Source organism: Pempheris klunzingeri, chromosome 22 (genome assembly GCF_042242105.1).
Source record: "Pempheris klunzingeri isolate RE-2024b chromosome 22, fPemKlu1.hap1, whole genome shotgun sequence".
Classification (NCBI taxonomy): Eukaryota; Metazoa; Chordata; class Actinopteri; order Acropomatiformes; family Pempheridae; genus Pempheris; species Pempheris klunzingeri.
Window position 1 is genome coordinate 1,129,915 of NC_092033.1, and position 25,313 is coordinate 1,155,227.

The 25,313-nt window shown below is 43.0% G+C and overlaps 1 protein-coding gene and 1 long non-coding RNA gene across 2 annotated transcripts; both read left to right on the forward strand.

Moving 5' to 3' along the window:
* The first annotated feature begins 299 nt into the window (after positions 1–299).
* Positions 300–1,742, forward strand: LOC139221686 (shaker-related potassium channel tsha2). The gene has a single exon (XM_070853603.1). It carries the CDS (start codon positions 300–302, stop codon positions 1,740–1,742), a length of 1,443 nt encoding a protein of 480 aa, XP_070709704.1.
* Positions 1,743–12,782: 11,040 nt separating this feature from the next.
* On the forward strand, positions 12,783–15,073 carry LOC139222095 (uncharacterized). Its single transcript, XR_011585908.1, has 2 exons — positions 12,783–13,977; positions 14,009–15,073. It is a non-coding gene; the product is annotated as an uncharacterized lncRNA (long non-coding RNA).
* Positions 15,074–25,313: the final 10,240 nt, after the last annotated feature.

Consider the following 25,313-nt stretch of genomic DNA (forward strand, 5'->3'; position numbering starts at 1 on the left):
ACACGTCAGCTCGGGGAGGGCACAGCCTGCTTAAGATGCAGTGAATGTGACAGCCGAGCCGATAGTCCAGACTACAGCAGCGGCGCGTGGACGGGAAAGGTGAGCGTGCTGGTGGGGGGGGCCGCGAAAATGCCAGCGGAACCGGCACACCCGCAGACGTGACGCCGACACAGCGAGGAGAGAAGGGGGGAGAGACACGCGGAGACGCTCAGCTGGTGTCCAAATACGCGCGGGGGAGTCGGAGGGGGAACAGAGAGGACTGAGGAGCGGGAAGCGTCGCCCTTGTCTGGGGGGGAAAGATGACAGTGGTGCCCGGAGAGAACCTGGATGAGACTGTGGCACTGGCCGCGCTGTCAGCCCAGGATGTGTACGACCCGGAGCGGGCGGAGAACCAGGACTGCTGCGAGCGGGTGGTCATCAACATCTCCGGGCTGCGCTTCGAGACGCAGCTGAAGACTCTGGCCCAGTTCCCCTCCACCCTGCTGGGGGACCCGCGCAAGAGGATGCGCTTCTTCGACCCGCTGAGGAACGAGTACTTCTTCGACAGGAACAGACCCAGCTTCGATGCCATCCTGTACTACTACCAGTCCGGGGGGAGGCTCCGGAGACCCGTCAACGTGCCAGTGGACATTTTCATGGAGGAGATTAAATTTTACGAACTGGGGGAGGAGGTGATCGAGAATTTCAAGGAGGATGAGGGGTTTATTAAGGAGGAAGAGCGCCCGCTGCCCGAGAACGAGTTCCAGCGGCAGGTCTGGCTCCTGTTCGAGTACCCGGAGAGCTCCGGACCCGCCAGGGGCATCGCCATCGTCTCCGTGCTGGTCATCCTCATCTCCATCGTGATCTTCTGTCTGGAGACTTTGCCGGAGTTCCGGGAGGAGGCCCGGGGGTTTGACGAGCAGCTGCAGGTGAACGGAACCGCGCGCGCAAAGAAGCCCAACCCGTTCACGGACCCGTTCTTCATCGTGGAGACGCTCTGCATCATCTGGTTCTCCTTCGAGCTGCTGGTCAGGTTCCTCGCGTGCCCGAGCAAGCCCGCGTTCTTCAAGAACATCATGAACACCATCGACATCGTGGCCATCATGCCCTACTTCATCACGCTGGGGCTGGAGCTGGCGGAGCACCAGGGGAACGGGCAGCAGGCCATGTCTCTGGCCATCCTCAGGGTCATCCGCCTGGTCCGGGTCTTCCGCATCTTCAAGCTCTCCAGGCACTCCAAGGGGCTCCAGATCCTGGGGAAGACCCTGCAGGCCAGCATGCGGGAGCTGGGGCTCCTCATCTTCTTCCTCTTCATCGGGGTCATCCTCTTCTCCAGCGCCGTGTACTTCGCGGAGACAGACGACCCGGACTCCGGCTTCAGCAGCATCCCGGACGCCTTCTGGTGGGCGGTGGTGTCCATGACCACGGTGGGCTACGGGGACATGTGTCCGGTCACCATCGGGGGGAAGATCGTGGGCTCGCTGTGCGCCATCGCCGGCGTGCTGACCATCGCGCTGCCGGTGCCGGTCATCGTGTCCAACTTCAACTACTTCTACCACCGGGAGACGGAGCACGAGGAGCAGTTCCAGTACACGCACGTGACCTGCGGGCAGCAGCAGCCGCCGTTTGGGGAGTTCAGGAGGAGCGACAGCAAACCGTCCCTGTCCAAGTCCGACTGCCTGGACAGCAACGACGCGGACTCCATCAAGTACACCAACTGCAGCCCGCACAAAGCCTACACCGGGAAGCTCACCGACGTCTGAGCCTCCGCGCCACCGTTACGCGTGAGCGGCGCGCTGAGGGGAACCTTTGAGCGGCGCCCCCGACCCCCTGCGCTCTGGTTTGAGTTTAGACTGGCGAGCTCCTTATTAGTGCCATCAACAGGGATTCATTTAGATCACCGCAGCGGACGGATGAGAGGAGAATTCACCTTTTGTCCCCCTGAAACTGTCTTCCATTACGCGCGCCAGGAGCTGATGATCAGCCTGTAGCCAGTAGTAGCACTTTATTATCATTACTGTTCCTCTTAGTAATTTATTGCCCAAATAATAATAATAATACTAATAATTATAATAATAATACTAATGATGCAGGTTTAAAGTTTACATTTGTTTTTCTGAAGCAGAGACAACACAGGACCAATGGAAGCTAAATTTACTGACTGATGCAGGAGGCACATGGTGGCTGTTGTTACTGTGGACACACACACACACACACACACACACACACACACACACACACACACACACAGTCACACAGTCACACACACACACACAGTCACACACACACACACACACACACACACACCTGTTATATTTTCCGCTCAGGCTGGCTGGAGCTCAGTGGTGGATCAGATGATGTGCAGCAGGCTGGAAGAATCAATTATCCTAAAATTAAAAAAGGACAGCAAACAGGCGGCAGCAGCACATTCAGCCTGTAAGACGACAGTCAGGGCACAAGCGCCCCTGCGGCTCACATGCTGACTTTAAATTTCCAGGCTCCAGGAGGTTAAATCCCCCTGCAGCCTCTTTGTTAAACTATTATGAAATCAGCCGCAGCTTTTCCAGACCAAGAGCGCCCCCGCGTGGATGAAACGGGGCCCCGCGTCTCTCTGCTCGCTGGATGCAGTTTCTATAGCAACCTTCCAGACTTTTCTGTATTGTCACCCAGGAATGAGAAGGATGCTGAAGAGACGAGGCCGGAAAACCACCATGTTGTGGGAGCCTCCATGTTGAATCCAGCTCGTCCACTCACTCCATTCATCGGTTAAAAAAAAAAAAAAAAAAAAGACACCGAACATGATCCATTAAATGATCCAAACTGGGCTGCAACCAACAATTATTCTAATTATCTCTTATTTTAGGCCGAAAATAGGTCAAAATCTGTGACAGACGTCCATCACAAGTTCCCAGAACCCATTTCTTCTGTTGGAAAACCTGAAATGGATTCAGTACTTTCAAAAAAATGAGGAAATCTTTAATAGTTTTTAAAAGAAAAAGATACGACTTTGGGTGTTTTAGAGCTCGACTGATGCAGATTGACTCTGTAGATTGATCCTGTACGAACAGAAAAGCAACAATACCTCAGCTGATGCTAGTTATTTACAGAAATTCATCATTTTGGCAATTAAATGTTGAAAAAGTCTAAAAGCAGGATAGGTTAGTGATTATATGGCAGCCAAAAGATGCCAAAATCTGACCGGTTGTGATTAAACGTCTTATTTAAAGTACTAATTCAAAGGTTTATAACATTTAAATATGAAATTGTGAAACCATCTTTTACATGGTTTAAATTCCTCATCTTTGAAATTTCCAGAGGTTAGTTTGAAGTTGTGAATTCATTTTATTTTAAATGTAGTCAATGTAGTGTTCTTTTTAGGGTCCTTAAAATTCACAAAGAGAATTAAAACATCAATATTAAAAAAAAAATTATATTTAAGTTAAAATTTTTGGATTTAAAGATTCTAGTTAACATAAAAAATTACAAAAAATTTGTATTAATTGGATTATCTTAAGCTAAATTTGGGTTTAGTTCAATTTCAATTTGTTGATGAAGCTCATGTTAAATGATTGAAAGCTCCAGAACACCTGTTAGATAAGACTGTATCTCAGCTTTTAAGCCAAAATGGACCTTAAAATGCTTTTAAATGTTAAATTGAACACCTATAATTCCATGCAAACTTCTTACACTGAAGAAGATCATGTGATTTGACCAAAAGCTCCAGAACAGCCTGAATTACATTGATCTGCCCAATCAGGTTACGCTCTATTGGTCACATGATCCAAGAAAGCAAAGTTTAAAAAGAGAATTCAAACCAGTTTTTTTTTTTATAAATTCAGTTGTATTTAATATTCAAATTTCAATGTGATTTATTTTTGGCACTTTTCTGCTTCCATAGCCGCTGACATTCAGACTGATATTTCTGTGATCAGCTGATTAATAAGCCTGTTCATGTTTCCGTTGAGCTCCAACGTTTTCACTCGAGAAAATACTTAAAAAGCAAAATCAACTGATTATTCTCACTAATCGATATTTTAGCACTTGGATCCTGTTAATTAAAAACTCTAATGAAGAGATCAATATTTTAATAGATTAATATGTAACACAGGAAAGAAAAAACTGGTCCCCTGCTGCTTTTGAGGTTTCCATAATTAGCTCCGTCATCACAGCACCTTACTCATGTGGACTCCAGGACGAGTCACTCCACCAAACCTAATGGAAAAAAAGGGGGATTTTAACAAACGGAGGGAATATAAAGACACGTGTTCACCGTCCTGCTGGTTGGATTATTAGCTGATGGACTGATGGATGGAGGCCTGATGGAGTTAAACTGCTGAATCATCAACACAGACGGACAGACGGACGGACGACCCTTCAGCCCGGACGACCAACGGATCCAAAACACCGGAGGGCTGGTCACACAGAGAGGTGAGTTAACACGTTAATATTCATACTTCAGCGTATTTATCATCTGTGTTGAGGCGTCTGGAGCCTGATGAGCAATCTGAGTTTCAGTTTTCCAACATGGCTAGACCTGGAAGATCCTTTTGGTTTAACCACAAACAGCCGTTCTATCGCTCTCTGCACACACACCAGACTCCATTCACTAAAACGGGGATTTTAGAGAACAGGACACAGGAGCTGCTGGTGTAGTTGCTGTGACTTTGGTGTTTTAAAGAGTTGGTTTGGAGCCAAGTTTCCTCTTTAAAACACCAAAATCACACAATAACACAAACAAACTAATCAATCAAAGCAGCGGTAAACCAGCAATAACCTGTGTTGCTGTGAGGTAAAATTAATGTTGTTCCCAATGGAGTCTGGTCTGTGGCAAAAACAAGCACTTGGTTTAACCACAAACAGCCGTTCTATCGCTCTCTGCACACACACCAGACTACATTCACTAAAACAGGGATTTTAGACGGGAATTGCTAATCTTAATGCCGACTCAATCCATCAGTTTGTTTGTGTTATTGTGCAACTTTGGGGTTTTAAACGGTCACTTCGGATCTAAAACAATATTTGTGGAACACACAATTACACAAACAATCTAACCCATCGTGGCAGCGGTAGACCAGAATCTCCTGTGTTCTTTGAGGTAAAATTACTGTTTTTTTTCAATGGAGTCTGGTGATTTGAAGAGAAAAAGGATCTTACAGCTCTTTCTCTTTAGGGATCCTGTCTGACAGCATCATGGAAAGGATCCCTACAGAGAGAGACCTGGAAGATCCTTTTGGTTTAACCACAAACAGCCGTTCTATCGCTCTCTGCGCACACACCAGACTACATTCACAAAAACAGTGATTTTAGCTCACAGGACACAGGACTTTGTGTAATTCAGCTTCACAAACAAACTAACCAATGGAGGCAGCGGTAGACCAGCAGCTCCTGTGTTCTGCAAAGGTTCCAGCTCCTGGTTTTGCACTAAAGAGTCATTCAGACCAACCTTTTTGGCGCCACGGACCGGTTTCATGTAAGACAATATTTCCACGGACCGGAACTTCAAGGTGTGGGGGATAAATACGACGGAATAAAATTATACGGCCGACAAAAAACAAATATAAGTGCATAAAAATACAACTCACCATTCCGCCGATCCTGATTTTTAGCGGGAGAATCACCTGTGGCGATAAATCCGTATTTTAAGCAGGACGCCTGAAATAGTCTTCTTCTTCTTCTTCTTCTTCTTCTTCTTCTTCTGTCTCCTCATCGGGCCTTTCCCCCTTTCCCAAAGAAGCTTCCAAACATGTTTGTTTTTTTACTCATTCTTGCTCGAGGGCTTACCTGGGGTTACATATCACGTGACCGAGACGAGTCTTCACCTGTGTCACGAGGCTCAGACGGATGTAATTGGGAGAGAATCCGGTCATTTTTCAAAATAAAACATCTTTCAGACTCTGATCATCAATAAAATATATTTTTTTTTTTCTGTGCCGCTGATTTAGACACCAAAATATGTAAAAGTAAGGAGCTGCTGTGGAAGGAGAGCATTTTGTCCATAATGACACGTCAGACAAACCTGTTCTTTAATTGATTTCAGACTTTCACTTTATATGAGACAACTGGTGGAAAGTTCCTCTCAGTATTATTTGCCAGACAAGAACTTTTGTTTCCACACAGACACTCACAGTAAAGACCGACAACCTTATTCCACGTTTCCAGCATCACACTTCAGCACAGAAAACACAAATTTGACAACTTAATAGCTGAAAAAATGACTCTAGATACCAGATAGTTTAAGATAAAGGCTTTTCTTTATGATTAAATGAACTGAAAGCTTCTTTTTAAGCTTCATGGAGAACAAGAGGACGTCAGATCTCTGTGTGACGTTCACACCTGTTGAAAAAGAGCAGGATGATTCAGAGGCGACCCTCTGACCTCTGCGGCGTCACACGGCAGCAGCAGCACAGCCGTCGGCCTGCAGGTGGCAGCAGCAGCTGCAGGAAGTCGGCTCCCTGAACGTCCTCTGAGCTGCAGCTGAAGCACACACAGACCCCCCGTCAGTTCAGAACTCCCTTCAAATTTCCACCAAATTAAGGATTTCCAGTCTAACAGAGCCTCATTAAGCAGATTTAGAGTTTAACACCCTCTGATAAATCATAAAATCAGACACACCTGTCTGCCAAGCAAGCAAAACTTTATTATGAAGCACTTTTCATGCACAGTGAGTCCTACCACTGAGGGAGCAGCCACACACTGTTGGTGGATAGTAAACACAATTAATAGATCAGTCAGAAGAAGTGAAAAAGACATGAGGAAGAATAGATTAAGATCAACACCTGTCCAATGAATGAAGAACCTTTGATCTGTGGCTGGTTTTCATAGTTTAAACTCAAACTCCTGATCTTTTAAGTGTGATTCAGAATGAATTCTTGTGTGTTTGGTGTGTTTAAGCCGGAGTCAGTCACACTCTGGTGTGGAAACGACTTTTATGCACGAACTAAACTTCACTCTGGTCCCTTCGGTGCGACGCTGGAGTCGCAGGGAGGGAAGCTGTGGGTTCAGGCAGCGACAGCACTTTGATGACTGATCAGGAAAGATTGTGATTTCAGTTTAATGTTGATGATAAAAGAACGTCACGTCTCAGTCTGCATTAAAAACCACAGACTGTATCTAAGAGGTGGACGAGAGGTTTTGAAGTCTCCAGTTTGGCCTCATGGGTGACGCCATCTTGGTTTTTTTGGAGCCAGAAGTAGAAAAACAAGCACCCCCACTTTTTACATAACAGCCGTTCTATCGCTCTCTGCACACACACCAGACTACATTCACTAAAACAGGGATTTTAGAGGGTAGTTGCTTGTCTAATGCTGTCTCAATCAGTAAGTTAGTTTGTTTTATTGTGTCAGTTTGGTGTTTTAAAAGGGTAGTACAGATCAAACACAATATTTGTGTATCACACAATAACACAAACACACTAACTGATGGAGGCAGCAGTAGACCAGCAGCTCCTGCTTACTGTTTGCTAAAATCACTGTTTTTTTCAATGGAGTCTGGTGTGTTTGAAGAGAGCAATACAACAGCTGTTTGTGGTTAAACCAAAAGGATCTTCCAGGTCTCTCTCTGTAGGGATCCTTTCCATAATGCTGTCACACACTTGGGCCCCTTAGGAACTGCAAACAAGGAGGTTTTTGTACTAATCCACCCTTTAGTTAGTCTGCTCCCTCCAGTGGAGCGTGAAGGTGGTGCAGAGTGAAATAAAGCACGTTTAGATCATGTAGTATGAACCACAGGCCGCTCTCCCTCCACCACACGTCCACCATGTCACAGTTACATAACGCAGCATCTCATGTCAGACTGACAGCAGGAGACAAGACAGCTCGAACAAGCATCGTGCTAACTGACTGCGTCCCCCCCGGGAGGGTTTTTTTGGTCAGAATCTCTTCCTGTGAAGTCCTCCCCCGCCTGCCTCCCTTCCATGCGTGTCCTCTCCGAACATATGCAGCCGGTGCAGCCGGAGATAAACAGGTTTCCCCTTGGATGACACTGCTGCTGTTGACGGGGCAGAGTTACAGTCTGACAGCTATTGTTAGCGTCTTTGTCACTGCTGAGGGAATCTGTCCTGAAGCCTCAAGTGGCCTGCAGAGAGTTATCCACCCCCCCACACCCCCCACCTGCCCGCCCCACGCCAACCCTCTCCTTTTTCCACTTCATGAAAGACAAACAGGCGCAGATGAAAACAGCAGCGTGGAGGTGAAGATGGAGGGGACAGAAGGAGGGCAGGGGTTAACTCAAAACACATGCAGAGCATCACATCGGCTCGGCTTACATTCAACAGTAGATCCACGAGTGGAGCGCAGAGGATCACTGACCTTTAAAACGGTGAAAAATAACAGGAATGGAGGATAAAACCGCTAATTTCCCACCTGAAGACCCAGGAACATGTGACCGAACACATCACAGACTGTAAATAAACATGAACAACAGGTCTGCTGTAGTAAAATGATGCTTCCATGTGCGTCAGACCCAATCACAGGTCAGCTGTCTGTCAGTCATGAGGTCACACATAACTAATTAATTGAAACTGATCGAGGCAGCAGTGAGCCAACTGTGTGACAGCATTATGGAAAGGATCCCTACAGAGAGAGACCTGGAAGATCCTTTTGGTTTAACCACAAACAGCACACACACCAGACTACATTCACTAAAACAGGGATTTTACATGGTAATTGCTAATCTTAACACTGATTCAATCCATCAGTTTGTTTGTGTTAATGTGCAACTTTGGCATTTAAACGGTCAGTTCGGATCTAAAACAATATGTGGAACACACAATTACACAAACAATCTAACCGATCGTGGCAGCGGTAGACCAGCACCTCCTGTGTTCTTTGAGGTGAAAATTACTGTTTTTTTCAATGGAGTCTGGTTGCTTTGAAGAGAAAAAGGATCTTCCAGGTCTTTCTCTTTAGGGATCCTATGTGACAGCATCATGGAAGGGATCCCTACAGAGAGAGACCTGGAAGATCCTTTTGGTTTAACCACAAACAGCCGTTATATCGCTCTCTGCACACACACCAGACTCCATTCACAAAAACAGTGATTTTAGATGGGAGCTGCTGGTCTGCTGCTGCCTCCATCAGGTAGTTTGGTTTTGTTGATGTGAGATTTTAAAGGGTCAGCTGGATTATTCCTTACATGAGTGGGGATGAATCACATTAAATCTGCAGTGTGCAGTGGAGGGTTCACATTGTTTTAAACTAGATATTGTTCATGTGGAGTCTGTGAAACAATAAAGAAAACAAACTGTGCAGCTCAACACCTGCTACACAGACGTCAGTGAACCAGTCCTGATCATTCTGGGGCTGTCTGGGGTCGATATTGATCATAACTTGATATCGCCTTTCTCTCCCTTCCTTGGGAACGGCCTATTTTTAGCGGTTACTACATGGGAAATGTGCAGCCACGCTTAAAGACACCATCTGATAATACCTTGAATCTGCTGGAGTGAAGTGAAGCTCGACAAACCGCAGAGAGCAGTTTGACTGGATTATTTTACAAACGCCACTCGGTGCACAGCTGGTTCCACTGCTTTTGTTTATGGTCCGACTCACCGGACGCTCGGTTGTCTGGTTGCCGCTCGTCACATCCTGTCTGAGGAGGATTTTCATGCCGTCTGTGGCTGCAAACAGTTTCCCATCAGTGTCCATAGTGGACACCTGAGATTAGATAAAAGGAATCTATGAGTTTGTGACTGGATTAAAACCTCTTGGGGGTTTAATCTCAGCTCACAGCAGCGCAGCTTGTTACAGGTAAACTGTGTTTTCTGGTTTGGTGCTACTGCATAATCCCTTTTAAAATATTCATGTGCATAGAGGTGTAAAGCACGGGCACACAGTTCCTGTCCAATCTGAAACACTGCACGGTGACGTCTGCTTCTCGTGGATTTACAGACCGTGAGCTGATCTCTCTCTAGGAAATGTTCAATGCTTAGAGCCCAAAGCTGCCAAATGTGATAAAGGAGCATTCCACAGCCTTGTAAATCCTTCACAATTATGAAAAAAAGAATGAAGAAGGCAGATGAAAGGAGCCTGTTTGTTTAGCCAGGAACAGACGTTATGTTGTTCTCGTCAGAGCCACCAGACTCCATTGATAAAAACAGCAATTTTACCTTACATAACACAGTAGTTGCTGATCTACCGCTGCCTCTATTGGTTAGTTTGTTTGTGTTATTGTGTGTTGCAAAAATATTGTGTTGGGTCTGAACTCATTCTTTAAAGCACCAAAGTCAAACAATAACACAAACAAACTAACTGATCGAGGCAGCAGCAGAGCAGCAACTCCTGTGTTAAATCCCTGTTTTAGTGAATGTAGTCTGGTGTGTGTGCTGTTTGTGGTTAAACCAAAAGGATCTTCCAGGTCTCTCTCTGTAGGGATCCTTTCCATGATGCTGTCACACACTTAGAATAACACTCTGAGCCTGTCAGTGGATCAAACAAGCTCTTTTAGTGGACCTACTGTGATCAGGTGCAGTTGTCCCAAAGGATCACGTTGCAGCCATTGCAGCCTGTTTGGTGTCTGCTGGCTGAGGTGATCTACTGGACCAGTTCCAACACTTTTACTACCAGTCACTCACACACCAGGATGTGGACACAGAGGATCATGGGTTAAAAATAGGTCTCCTTTAAGTAAACTGGTGACAAGATTTAGTCATTTAGAAGATGTGAATTATTAATTCTAGTGAAGTAATTCAGGGGTTTAAATTATTGAGGGAACAATTGAATTAACTGAGTGCAGCAATTACTCATTTATAGGGACGAGCTCTCAAACATTTCCCAGCGTCTGTGTGGGAGATACTAATCTGATCACACATCAGGGGGTGTATTTCCCGTCCAGGCCGTGGTGACCTTTTAGCATTAGCTCGGCCTCGGCGTGCCACAACAGCTCGGCCGCTCTCCGTGTGCACGATGGAGACAGAATAAACAGGAAGTGATGGCTGCTGGTTTGTCCTGTCCTTGGCTCTGCTTCCTCAGCATGTGACTGTGGTGATGGAGATGGCCTGAAGTGTGTGTGTGTGTGTGTGTGTGTGTGTGTGTGTGTGTGTGTGTGTGTGAGGCGATGGAGACAGTGGGAAGGGAAAAAGAGGAATATTTAGAGATTGCGAGGCCGTTATGGATTCACAGCCTGATTCCTTCAGGAATCACGTCCAGAATCTCTGGTTCTTCGACTCATGAAGGTTTTTTGTGGCTCCACGCCGGCGGCACCTGAGGACGAGGGTGTCTCAGGTGGTCAGATATCCCAGAAACACCTGCAGGGAATATCTCAAAATCTGGCACAAACATCCACTTGGACTGGAGGACGAACTGGTGAGACTTTGGTGGTTAAAGGTCAAAGGTCACTGTTACCTCTAACAGTGGTATATATATAAGTATATATATTTAAGTATATATATTTATACTGCTGCCGCTACTTATTAATAAATAATATTAGTCATGTTATTGTTATTCATATATTAACTATAGGCTGTTACCATGTTGCTCATTATTAGTCATATATCATATTTCTTCCCGTTAAAGGGGGAGTTCTTCCTGTTAAAGGGGGAGTTCTTCCCATTAGAGTTCTTCCCGTTAAAGGGGAGTTCTTCCTCCACTGTGTCCTAATCTAATCTCTGAGCTGCTCTGTGAGGATTCTTGAATCCTTCCTGTTGAATTCCTGAATCTTTGGTCTCTGAATGAAAGAGTTTGTTCTGAGCTGCTCTTTATGGAAACAGTCTTGAGTTAACGCTGTAATGAACTGGAGCTGTATAAATAAAGATTAGACAACAATTTATATCCAAAAGGTCGAAGTTCAGGGGAGACGTGTAGTCAGATAGTGAACCTCCTGGACCTCCTGCCTTTATACGACGTCACCTGAGGACGTGGCCATGGTGATGTCACCATCTTGGTTTTTAGGAGCCAGAGGTGACGTTCGTTAGTTTGGTTATGTTTAGACAGGACCCCCCTCTTCCTGGTGTATCTTCCTCTAAATGGACCATAATTTACTAAATGAACATCCCGCTGTGCTGATGAAGACTGTAAACTAGAGACTGACACTTGGTTAGCTTATATATTTCAGTTTTCTTTTATTATTGTCTGTTTTCAGGCGCAGGTTGGTTACGTTTAGGCACCAAAACTACCGGGTGAAGGTCAGCAAAAGATGATGGGTCGGGTTAGAATAATAACTCAAATACAAGTATAAAAGGCTTCTTCTTCTTCTTCTTTATATTATGTAATGGGATCTCTGGTGTTTTTTCTGATTCTCTTCCAGGTGAAGAACGATGAGCTGCAGCTCCACCTTGCTGTCCCTTCCTACGTCGCGTCAAACCAAAAGAGTACACCATCCCTGCTTCCCCTCCTCCTCCTCCTCCTCCTCCTCCTCCTCCTCCTCCTCCTCCTTCCTCTGATGAAGGTGAAATAAGACAAACTCTGGATAAAAACACTGACACTCATAGGAAAACACGGAGCTATGAGACGCCTTTCCATGACAAGAGGACATCCTGACTGATTTTTGCACAGAGCGAAGCTGCAGTGGGACTCTGAGGTACGACTAACGTTACTTGAATCACCTGCTACGTGTATTTACAACATGTCTGCTGGCTGACGGAGTCCTCCATATATTCACAAATAGATGTTATTTGGGAGATTGCTCCTCTTGCTGTAGAGAAAAAGACCCTGTAAGTCCTGTCTGTACGTTGCATATCATATTCAAACCAAAACCTATTATTGCATGCTTGGAAAGTAGAGCATGTGCAAACAGAGGAAAACGAGTTTGACTTTTGTGCTGACGGCTCAACCTGTAAAATGGGAACAACGACAACGACAACAACAACAACAGCTCATCGATATCAAGTTTATTGAAATAATTCTGTTCGACCGGTGGAGTTAGTTGCTAAATCTCTATTTTTTAAAGTATCATACTGTATATGTTTTATATGGAGAGGAATTGGTTAACCTCGTGAATTATTTTGTAGATTTTTAACATTTTTGCTAATGTGTTTTATTATTATTTTTATTTTTTTTTTCATTTTGCCTTGGTAAAAACAAAGCAGCTCCAGCGGGCAAATGTCTGCCTGCCAAAACACGTTAAAAAAAAAAAAAAAAGAAGAAGAAGAAGAAGAAAAAACTGCCCAATGAAAAGAATGTTTGTGTGGAAAATTACAAAAAAAAAAAAAAAAAAGACAGTCGAAATGCATCTAATGCAGACATTTGACATCTGATTTCCTTTGAATGTTTCTGATTGCGTTTGGGTTTTCGATCAAAATGCTGTATATCTGTTATATCGATAACATCTACCTCAGTGTCCGCTCATTACCGACAGAAGCTTTAACACCTGAATGACGTTGGAGTCCCTCCATTATCTGAACACCTGTCATCAGACCTGGATTGAGTTTTGAAATGCCTCTCTAATTATCTGGTGCGATTAAACAAACCCAAACGCTCTATAAACTGCCATTTAATAACTTAGAAAAACACGCTAGAAATGCTAGAGGACATGTCTACAAACCCATACTAACTAGGGATGATTATATGAAGCCAATATTGGCCTTTTGATTAAGTATCAGATGTCATCCAGCCTGACTAACAGCTTAGAGCCTGACATCACGATTTTCTTTGCACATTTTAATTTATTTGTGAAATTGTTCAAATGGTTGTGTGTGAGCGAGAGTGCGACTGTTGTTGAATTAACTGTTGATTTAAGGGCAATAATGTTCTGCAGAGGTTTCCTACCATTGAATAAATGGACGAAGTCAGCCTGTCTTAAAAAACTGCTAATTAGTTTGAGGTTTTAATGGAAATGGAGTTTTTATCTCAGCCGATGGTCTAAAATGCTACAATTTCTGAAAGCTAAATTTTAGCAAAGGGAAGAATCTGAAAATTTGGGAATTCGTCCGGTTAGCTTTCTTTCCCAGATTTGGACAAGAGAATCAGTTTAATCTCTGTGTCCAGTAACTGTAGGGAAAAGGCCCGGGTGTGTTTAGCCTAGCTTAGCATAAAGGTTGGAGGCAAACTGCTAGCATGAAATACCGTACGGTTTACATGGTTTTAGGATCAGTTAGCGCTGGAGCTATTAAGTGATGAAAGTCACATCATAAACCTGTGAAAATATGTGATAAGCAGCACACGCTTAGGTCCAGGACATTAACCTAGCACAAAGATTAGCTTAGCACAAAAATTGGAAGCAGGGGGACGCTGCTAGCTAGCCTAGCTTCTGACAACTGTAAAGCTGTCTGATTTACATGTTACGTCTTGTTTACCGAATAAGTGCAGAAATAGAAAATAAGTGAATAAAAGTGAGAAACTGCGGTTTTAGAAGTAGTTAGCATTGAAGCTACTTGCTAACCAAGAGCCGCTAGCATCTCAAACGTCCTGTCCTCATTCTGGTACACATGGTGAATTGGAGTTGTGGCGCTAAGCTAGCAGTTCCCACCTGCTTCCAGTCTTTCTGAAGGCTAAACACGTAGCAGATCTCTGGAGTGGATTTACATCTTCTCATCCGACTCTGGGGAAGCTGGCAAACTAAAATATTTCCCAAATAGTTGAACTTATTGTTATGATCATCATTAAACATTTGTACTAGTCTGTGAAACTCCATCAGACCCTTAGCGTCAACTCTGCAGTTTGGTCTGGTTGTAATTCTGCTTTGCTCAGACATAAAAACAGCCGAGGGCGATATCTGTCTGACTGAGGCACCGATGAGCCTCGTGATGATTAACGTATTCTGCATACTGTATGTGCAACAATAATAGTACAGTATTTCCCCTGTGAGTCCTTCTGACTAAAAAAGAGTCAGCCTGGTCAGATTTCCACATTTTCAACCATCACTTGATAATCACGACATGGAACATCCATTGTTTCGTCTTGGAGGACATTTTCATGCTTCATTATCAACTGCAGAGTTTTTACTTCAGGCTTTTCACCAAAATTGTCTAATTTTCATGCAAAAATAAGGAAAAGCAATAGTGTGCGTGGGTACTGTGCTCTGGGAACTTCAGTGTGGAAGCAAAATGCATTTTGATTTCTTTTCTTTTTCCTGTTTTTTTATTCCCAGTTATTGTTGCCATGATTATTTTGACAATCTTCAATTGTGATCTATTTTTGATAAAATAAATCTTTAATCCTGATCAGTTTCAATCTTCATGTGTTTCAGTCGACCGCACATGCAGATGTGTCATTTGTTTTCTGTTTCTCGCTGTTTTTTTTTCATGGTACCATAGACATTTCCACTAGACGGCGAGGCTGGGTTTACACCGTGTGTCCGTGGTGTGCGTGAACCTGTGTGCTGTTGGGAGAAAACACCATCACATCTGTTTTAGCTTCATCCATTCTGTGGTTCCTCGCTGAAGTTGGTTACAGGAGAGGAAGGGACAAAATACAGTAAAGTGTTCGACTACGTACATGTAAACCTTGTTCTGGTGCAGCCGGTCTTTGTATCGTAGGCAGAGCAGACGTGACGCTGAGTAGCTTCTAGCTAAAACCTCCAAACATGAACACATGCAGCTTCATGAACAAACCACCAAACTGAAAAAAGCTAAGCTATAAAAGCTAATTAGCTGCAGAATGCTAACATATCTGCAAATGTCACTCTGGTCTGGTTAGATTGGTTTGTTCCGACACTCTTTGATACCACAAACAACAAACTGTCTGACAGCTACAGCACAGGTTTGTTTACTTTGTCTCTAGTTCCCTACAATCTAACAATAGCACTGACTAGTTCCCTAAGGAGTAACACAGACACTCTCTCCTTCCTTATGGTGGTCTTCTTGTGTCTGTTCACACCTTTGCATGTAGTTTGTCTGTGAGAAAAATTAGCTTCGCGTTTGGTGGAAACACACCTTAACACCGACGCCCCCTAGTTCCCTGTAGTGTAACACTGTAACACCGACCGAGATGAAAATGAGCATTTCTGATATTTCGCCAAAGAGAACTTTTTCTTCCTTTAATGTTTTCAGAAATGTCAATACTGTTTTGTGCTATAAAAAAGTGATGACCCGTGAAAAGTGACCAAATGTGATTTTAGTTGGAGGTTAAAGTCAGTGTGTCGTCAGCGTACCAATTTGCCAGAAATCTCGGCGGTTGGTACAAAATGTTTATATCCCCCCAGAGACATGTATCCTGGTCAGATTGTGATAAAACATTTCTCCTGTTTTGGTTACATACACTTCGTAGACGTGGCCTTTTGGCCTTTCGGCTCTTTCGTCACCTCTCCGACCTGCAGTTTGTACAAAAATGACGACAAAACCCTAAACTGAAAGAAAGAGATGCCACTTCATCAGTGAGCACCAACAGCAGTCAAAGAGAAGGAATCACAGTCTCAACATTTAAATCTACTTCTTGTCTTGTGTGCTTCCACATGCTGAAGTTAGCAGCCAGTGTTTTTTGGAGGCACTATCGAAAATAAATGTCACGTAGGTTAAATCCTGAAAGTAATATTTTCCTACTATATTGCAACCAGTTTAACAGCTATCTGGATTATAGCATTTTTATTTTTTATTTTTTTAGGATTCCTCCGATGTCTGACATAACATTTAGGAAATTATTTTAACCCTAACCTTAACAATCTATAGAGCTGGACATTTATTTGAAACAGTTTGGGCCAAAATAACCTAATTCTGTATCCACTATATATCCATGTCTTACTAAAAAGAAATCATGTCATAAAAGAGTTGCTTTTAAAAAGTCATTAAAATAAAAACTGAAATAGAGAATAAGATAATCAAGGGTAAGAAATTATTTATTATATGTAGGTCTTTACTGTGTCATGTTTGGAATGAAACCTATAGCCTTTAATTTCTGTTAAACCGCTCTTTAACGTGCAAACCATGACAACATTCATGTGTGCAGGGGTGGAGAGTTTTGGCACTGAAATGTTAAGCTGTTATGTGGAATACTTCGTAGGTTAAGCTGCATATCAACTGCTGACGGAAAACCAGCAGATGTCATTTAGGAACATGCGGTAATCACAGTTATTTATCAATAAGCAATAATGCATGAAAAGTACATTATCATCAGCAAAGGTGAGTTGTCAGGTTGTTCATATCTGTGCATAAAGAGATAATAGTGCCTTAATCATAACTTGATTCTGTTAATAACCCTGTGAAATGCATCTGAGGTACCATAGAAGAAGAAAGTGTGTATTTATATTAGCACTGTAGGGATGCAATCGAGTGGTTGCATATAGAAATACTGTATTGTAAAAAATAATGTATTGAATGTAGAGTAAGTTGTCTTCCTGGTTGGTGTTTTGAGAGGAAACAAATATGAAAAAGTGAAAAGAAATATGTCCCTATGGAAGCTCAAAGTGGACAAGACTACTGATATTTTTTTTTGTAGGTCAGTTATCTTGTAAAAAAACACTTTAAAAGAAAATTAAAAATTCTGTTATTACTCTACACATACAAGGTTCATATGTTGTGCGCACAAGATTAAAACAAGTTTTCAGGTCTTTGCGGAACCAGTAATGTTTAGATAAATGAATGTTTTGGCCCTACAAAAACATGATTTGGTATCCTGAAAAAAAGTTGTGATGTTAGGCCTAAAAAAATGTCCACTCTGGGCTTCCATAGTTAATTTTCCGTTTTGGAGTACTGACATTCCTTATCTGTCTCACTTTAATTTTTCTTCGGCAGCTCATGAGGGTAAAACTGTCGACTGTGATCTTTATCATGTCTTCACTTCGGTTTTTTTTTTTTAAACATGAGTGTGTTTTTACTTGTTTTTCATTCGGGTGCTAATTAATGATCAATGATTATTGTTAACAATAACTGAAACTAAGTGAAAGTTAGTTGAGATATAAAAGTGAAACATTTTATCTGCAACTGCAAAAAGAAACTGAATTAAAAACAGTAAATGAGTCAAAATAATGCTCACATGCAAATTCCCACTGACTTTTATTCACATTTTGTGTTTTACAAACATGAAATTAAACAGATCGTTAACTTTAAAGTTCGTTAATCTCAACTCAAAGTCCACTTACTGGCTTTTTTCCACGACTTTCGATCACATTTCTGGTCAGTGGTCTTTTTTTTGTCAAAATGAGTTGATGGTGTTTTATAAAACAAAATAAATGTGAAGAAATTGTTGTTAAATTTGAAAATTCATGGGAAAAAAGTAATAATAATTGAAATAATACAAAATATAAGATCAACATAAAGAACACGGTCATCACATTTTGTTTTAGGTTTATTATTTTTATGCAGGCAGAACTCACAGACGACCACGTGTGTCATTTTATCTTTTTTTACAATGTAAAATCACTGCAGTTCAAATGTTGTGCATTAAAATGTCAGCACTGTTTGAGTTATTTTAATTTTTACGACATTTTATGGAAGGTGTGAAAGGCCAGACTGATATTACTGATTTGCAATAAATAAAAAAAAGTGAATATATTAATAAATTCCCATCAGAAGATGCCAGAAATTACGTCTTATCAGATTTGATCAGATACAGAAACAAACAATATAAACTTTAAGGTTGAATCTCTTTAATTTTAATTTTTAACGAGTGAAACGAGAGAGAGAGTTTGCAAAAAAGAAAGAAAAAACAACCATCATATCGGCATGAGTGTAACAAATGCAATTAGTCTCCGTGTGCTGAGGTCGGTCCTGTGTTCATCCACTGAACTGTGTGTTTGTCTCACGGTGTTTTCCTGCTTCTGCACTCAGTCCTGCTCACAGCCGAAACAGAAAACTATATCAAAAGAAAAAAAAAGAAAAAGAAAAAGAAGAAGCAAGAAACAAACACTTTCTGTCTGCAAAACCTCAACTTGTGTCCTCAGTGTTTAAAATCTCAAATACTGGTTTATTTTTGTTAACTTGAGTGTCCGTGTGTTTCACTGTTTGACAGCTATGAAGTTAAACAAGTCTTTCATAATGTAATATATGTATGGCTTGGGATCGTACATACTGTATATGCACAAAAGGGTCATTCTGAATACTAGTTGTGACTAAGTTTAATGTGGCCTTTTCTTTCTCTTTAATGTACTGCAATGTTGTAAATGATTTGTATAATATGATATAATATATATTAAAGTTAACGAGGCTTTATGTTTCTACCACCTATGTTTAATAAATAAATGAACTGTGCTCAACTGTACAACATGACCCCTTTTTATCCACTGCTCAGGTCAGGCTGTCGTTTTACAGGGGAATTTTGTCCTATTTTTGACTCTCTTCAAACAAACCAGACTCCATTGATAAAAACAGTAATTGTACATGGTGATTGCGTGTCTAACAGTGTCTCGGCCATTTAGATTGTTTGTGTTATTGTGTGACTTTGGTGTTTTAAAAAGGTCAGTTTGGCTGCAATACAATATTTGTGTATCGCACAATAACACAAACAAAATAACTGATGAACCAGCCACTCCTGTGTTCTGGGAGGTTAAATTACTGAAACACACCAGACTCCATTCAAAAAACCAGTGATTTTACCGTGCAGAACACTGGATTATGTGTGACTTGTTGTCTTAAAGAGTCAAATTCAGATTTGAACAAACTCTTTAAAACACCAAAGTTGCACAATAACACAAACAGCAGACGAGCAACTCCGGTGATCTGCGAATTAAAATCATTGTTTTTGTCAATGGAGTCTGGTGGCTTTGAAGAGAGTGAAAGTTGCAGCCATTGCAGTCTGTTTCACGGCGACATTTTCTGTCATGTAAACCCCAAACCATGTAAAAAATAGGTTTAAAAAACACCAAACTTCTCCTTTGGAGTATTTTATCAAAGACACCGGAGAAGATTGCTGTTTTAGTGGCTTTAGTATTGTTTTTGTGGCTCAGTGGTGCCGTGAGCTCCAGACAAGTTTCCTCACGGGAACATAGAAATTGTATCATATTCTAACTTCTTGACTCCTGTTTGCAGAGTCATGTAGATCCAGCTCACACTCCGCTTTCCTGCCACGCCGGCCGTCCTGAGCCTCATTCAAAAGTAATGACTCTAAGCTGCAGGGAAACGGATCCATTATGTAAGGAAGCTGCTCAGCGGAGGCTGCAAATGGAAAAACCACAGCCGAAGTCAGACCATTAGTACTGTGACTGCAGTCAGTCTTACAAACGTACCATCCATCCATCCATTTTCCATCATCAGGTCAGTAAATAACCGATATATAACCCCTCCATCACGTTCTGATCTATGTTAGGGGTTCCTTCCAGGTGCACAAGAACCTGCAGAACCTCATTAGCTCTTCTAAACTGGATCCTTTTTGACTCAAATGAACAACAGTTTTATTTCAAGCTGCAAAACTGATCTGCTGTCCGGAGCCTCACTGTCGTTCTGACTGCTCGTGGTTTAACCCTCTGAACGTCCACGTTGGTCATTTCTTCAAATGCTTCCTGTCACGTCTCCAATCTTCGCACTTAAAAGTGGATAAATGAGGCAGATCTCCTCCCGTGCAGGTGTTTTATACTCCCACTAGTGAGGTTACAGCAGGTAACCAAAGTTATTACTATCACACACCTGTGGTAGAGTTTACCAGGAAGTCCTGTATTTATCTGACTTTACTTTTTACATAACAAACATGATATTCTGACATGATGTGATGCAGTACTGTTGTAAAGTCCACAGTAAAGAACGACAGCATCACAAAGCTTTTAAAATGCTAAAATAAAATATTCCACATTCATATTTTGCACAACAAGTAAAGTTCTGATACTTTAAATGCATTTTTCTCATAATGCTTTTGTACTTTTGCTCAGGTGATATTCTGCAGTAAACAACAGAGACCTAACGTGCTGGGAGGCTATGCTAGGCTAGCTGTTTCCACCTGTTTACAGTCTTTATGCTAAGCTAAGCTACGCTTGCTAACACGCTGCTAGCTGTAGCGTCATATTGATCTTCTTGGTTTCCCGTGGAGTCCCTCTTTTCTTTTAACATGCATGACTGCAGTTTTGTTTTTTAGATATCCCAGAATGCTCTGTTCGCGCTAGCCTCATTAGCATAGCTTTTTGACTGGTGCAACATTTGATCGGTGGCCGTCAGAGCGGCTGGACGGGCGGCTGAGGGACGAGATGACTTTGCCGTTGTGCTTTCGGAAAAGGCGGCTGGGCTCCACATGAATAATTGACGGGTCCGAGGCGGTTTCACTTCTCCTCTCCCATGAGGCGAGCCATAACAGGAAGCAGGAAGGCGGGAGGCCGGAGAGGAGCAATCTGTGTGTTCATGTGTGCAGCGTGTCCTCCTCATGACCTGCATGAATCAGCGCTGAGGGCAGAATCAGTGAGCCGTGCCTCATGAAGGTGCTGCAGGCCTGCTTTGTTAAGGTGGACGTGGGAGGTGTTGGTCCTAAAGGTGGAAGTGTCCGCTGAGATATTTAAGTTGGTGTTCATTGAAACCTCCAAGTTGAATATCGGCTTTGTTCCATTATTTCTAACACATTTTCATCCACCTTTTGGGCGATAATTAGGCTTTCAGACTGCTTTGATATGAAGCCTGAAACCAGAATGAATGACCGAAAGAAAGATCGTTGATACAAGAGGACGAAATGAGTTTCCTCTGCAGGGCGTCTGGATTTAAAGTGTTTCCATCAAAGCTGGAGGCGAATTATAATGAAATGCAAACACATGAATGGAAAGAGGACGCTGGACGACCGGTTACACTCTGAACATGTTACTGTCTGTTACTGATTCCGGCTTTAGGCTGTGAAGAAGGTTAGCATAAGTGTTAGCCCCAGTTAGCACAGGCATTAGCCTCAGTTAGCAGAAGCATTAGCCCCAGTTAGCACAGGCATTAGCTCCAGTTAGCAGAAGCATTAGCCTCAGTTAGCAGAAGCATTAGCCCCAGTTAGCAGAAGCATTAGCCTCAGTTAGCACAAGCATTAGCCCCAGTTAGCACAAGCATTAGCCCCAGTTAGCAGAAGCATTAGCCTCAGTTAGCAGAAGCATTAGCCTCAGTTAGCACAGGCATTAGCCTCAGTTAGCAGAAGCATTAGCCCCAGATAGCACATGCATTAGCTTCAGTTAGCATGACCTTTGGTCCCAGTTTGCACAAGCATTAGCTCAGGTTAGCACAAACAGCATAAGCTCTTAGCCGTAGCTCTCCTATCATTGTGACAAGCCACAAATGATCTGGGGATCAAACTCAAGTGAGTGACGCGTCGAACCACTGCTGGGTGAGTTTTAGGAGCCAGTGGAGGTGGTTCGGTCTTCTGGCCTGGGAACAGCTCAGGATCCCCCAGGAGGAGGACTTCTGGAGAGCCACCGTGACCCGACCTCGGATAAGCGGAAAAAAATAGATGGATGGACGGACCGGGCTGGAGGAGTGATACCGAATCTTACCACTAGGTGTCGCCTGTGACTCAGCTGCTCCTCAGAGAAACATAATGAGAGCCACGAATGAGAGTGCAGCAGGACGACGGAGCCTCTTCACCACGACACTCAAACCAGTTCAGCTTATTTGATCATCATTATTTGATATTTTGGGTTCTGTCTTCATGCTGAACGTACTGTACCATAACGACACAGAGATGTATGAGAGGTTGTCACATGACTAATCTTTGCTTCACACACAGCCATCACTGGGCTTCATCATGCCCAGAAAGTTCCCTCGTCTCTCAAATCTCAACTGGGATTAGCCAGTAATCCAAGGACGTTCCCGTCCGTTTGAAGATGGCTTGTGGCCGCTAGTCGTTAATGTAGGCCACGGCCAGCGTCATCAGTCACATCAGTCACATTACCCCGCGATCACCCTGTTCACCAGGGCTCGTTTGCTCCCTTTTGCCTCAGAGGAAGCATTTTGTTAGCTGACTTGGGAAGCTGCAAATCCTCGCAGTGCACAGTCACCCATGACTGACCCATGAGCAATCACAGTGGAGGCTCTTTGTTTGTTAAATGCCTGCTCGTTTCCCAGGCAAGGATCCAGATTATATGGAAGATTACTTGGGTGTTTTTAACCCTGGGTCCTCTCTGTCCTCATCCTGGTGTCTGAGTGACTGGTAGGTAGTAAAAGTGTTGGAACTGGTCCAGTAGATCACCTCAGCCAGCAGACACCAAACGGGCTGCAATGGCTGCAACGTGATCCTTTGGGACAACTGCACCTGATCACAGTAGGTCCACTAAAAGAGCTTGTTTGATCCACTGACAGGCTCAGAGTGTTATTCTAAGTGTGTGACAGCATCATGGAAAGGATCCCTACAGAGAGAGACCTGGAAGATCCTTTTGGTTTAACCACAAACAGCACACACACCAGACTACATTCACTAAAACAGGGATTTTAGAGAACAGGACACAGGTTATTGCTGGTTTACCGCTGCTTTAACTGGTTAGTTTGTTTGTGTTATTGTTTGAATTTGGTGTTTTAAAGAATGAGTTCAGATCCAACACAATATTTTTGCAACACACACTAACACAAACAAACTAACCAATAGACCAGCAACCACCGTGTTATGTAAGTTAAAATTGCTATTTTTATCAATGGAGTCTGGTGGCTCTGACGAGAACAATAATACAGCCGTTCTATCGCTCTCTGCACACACACCAGACTACATTCACTAAAACAAGGATTTTAGAGAACAGGACACAGGAGCTGCTGCTCTGCTGCTGCCTCAAACTGTTAGTTATACAAGGTTTTTGTCTTGCAAAGAGTATTAAAATACCATTTGGGCAACATTTTATATTCCAGGTATAACATTCCTTAAACATTCCCAGGATTATCTCAGACACAACAATGTGACTTGGTACTAATTTACTGCTGAAATGACGCTATTATTCATAAATTCAATGACAGGTAGTGATTACTGGAGACATTATTCTCATGTATGTTGGATTGTGTGCTTTAGTAATTCATTAATTGATCATGGTCTTTAAATTGTTCCTTTCAGAGTGCTATTTTTTCTGTTCTAATTTTCAATCAGAATTCTTTTTAAAAAACATTTTTAATCAGTTTGTGAAGAGAAAATAGTCCTAGATTTGAGACACATGATACAAATATAAACTAAATAATGAGCCCATCTTCCCATTTCTAACATCTGACATGTTATTGATGTTTGTCAGAGCAGCATATCTGCAGTAAGTCAGTGTTCCAGCACAAAAGCAGATCTGTTTTCTGCAGCCTGGGGGGCAAAGCAAGGTCGATTCCTCTCTTAACACAAAGTGTGGGGATTTTTATTATTTTTATAATTTTTTCGGGTCGTACCATCAGTGAAAAGAGCTCGAGGGGGGGAGGCAAGACGTTCCACCATAGCACATGTCGGCTTGGTGAGCGTCCATGCGTGCACGCACAGACAGCAATATTAGCTAATATCCAGCACTGGATTAATTGCATAAGCTGTCACGCACTGACGAGTGAAACTGCTGCATTTTCTCATTTAGCGTGCACCACTAACCCCTCACGCACCCCCTCTGGATGTTAAATGGTGCAGACTAGCAGGACCCTCAGCAAAAATAGACTCCAGAATCCCCTCAAAGAAAAGACTAGCTTTCTATAAATAGCTCACACACACACACACACACACACACACACACACACAGTCAGAAGTCATGGCTGCAGCATGCTGCACGCAGGGATTTCCTGAAGGCTGCTTTTGGTTTTAACATTTACATTTTTATTGTCGGATGAAATGAACAAACACACGAAGGACTAAAGGAATGAAAACTGGTGACTTTGGCTCCATTCGCTAATAAATATATGAATAATAATAATAATAGTAATGATTACAGGAATAATAGTTGCAGAACACTTTTCATTTCATTGTGTTTACTCGGTATTAAAGTGTTGAGATGGTCAGCGTGTCAGAGCCGCTCCACCACCTGATGATGGTGCTGCGTTATTACAGTTATTCACCCTGAGGGGACCACGAGTGTTTGATTTAACGAGAATCCGACATATTTCCCAAGTGGTGGAGACGACTAACTGATGCCACCCAGCTAGCATGGCTAATACCCTAACAGTCCTTCTTCGTGACACATGAAGGGGACAAAACAGACGGCTGTCGAATGATCTAAAGACTTTGGGGTGAGATTATTTCATCGGGAATGAACGTTGAAACTAAATGCTGGAGTTGTTGGAAGGCAGCTTTTATTAGAGGCTAGCAGTTTCCCTCTGCTTCCAGTCTTTGTGCTAAGCTAGGCTAAACAGATCCTGGACTTAAGAGCACGAGATCAGTTCCTGAACAGTTGTGCTGGTTGTTAGCATGTAGCATGTAGCATGTTCCTTCTGCGGGGGGGGGGGCTCCTAATGAGGGTGTTAATGCTGCCCGTCCTCCGGCTGTGTGGGGGGGTCATCGTCCCATTTAAACATGTCTCCAAAGAGCCGCCAGCACAGCAGCCTCGTCTTCAGGAGCGTCGCTGGCAGGGCCTCATTAAACGCTGCTGTGCACTCGCTTCGCTGCCCTACGGAAGCCCATAGGGGACTACATTAAAATGATGATGCA

Coding starts and splice junctions, on each gene's coding strand:
- LOC139221686 (XM_070853603.1), top strand. CDS start 300: ATGACAGTGGTGCCCGGAGAGAACCTGGATGAGACTGTGGCACTGGCC.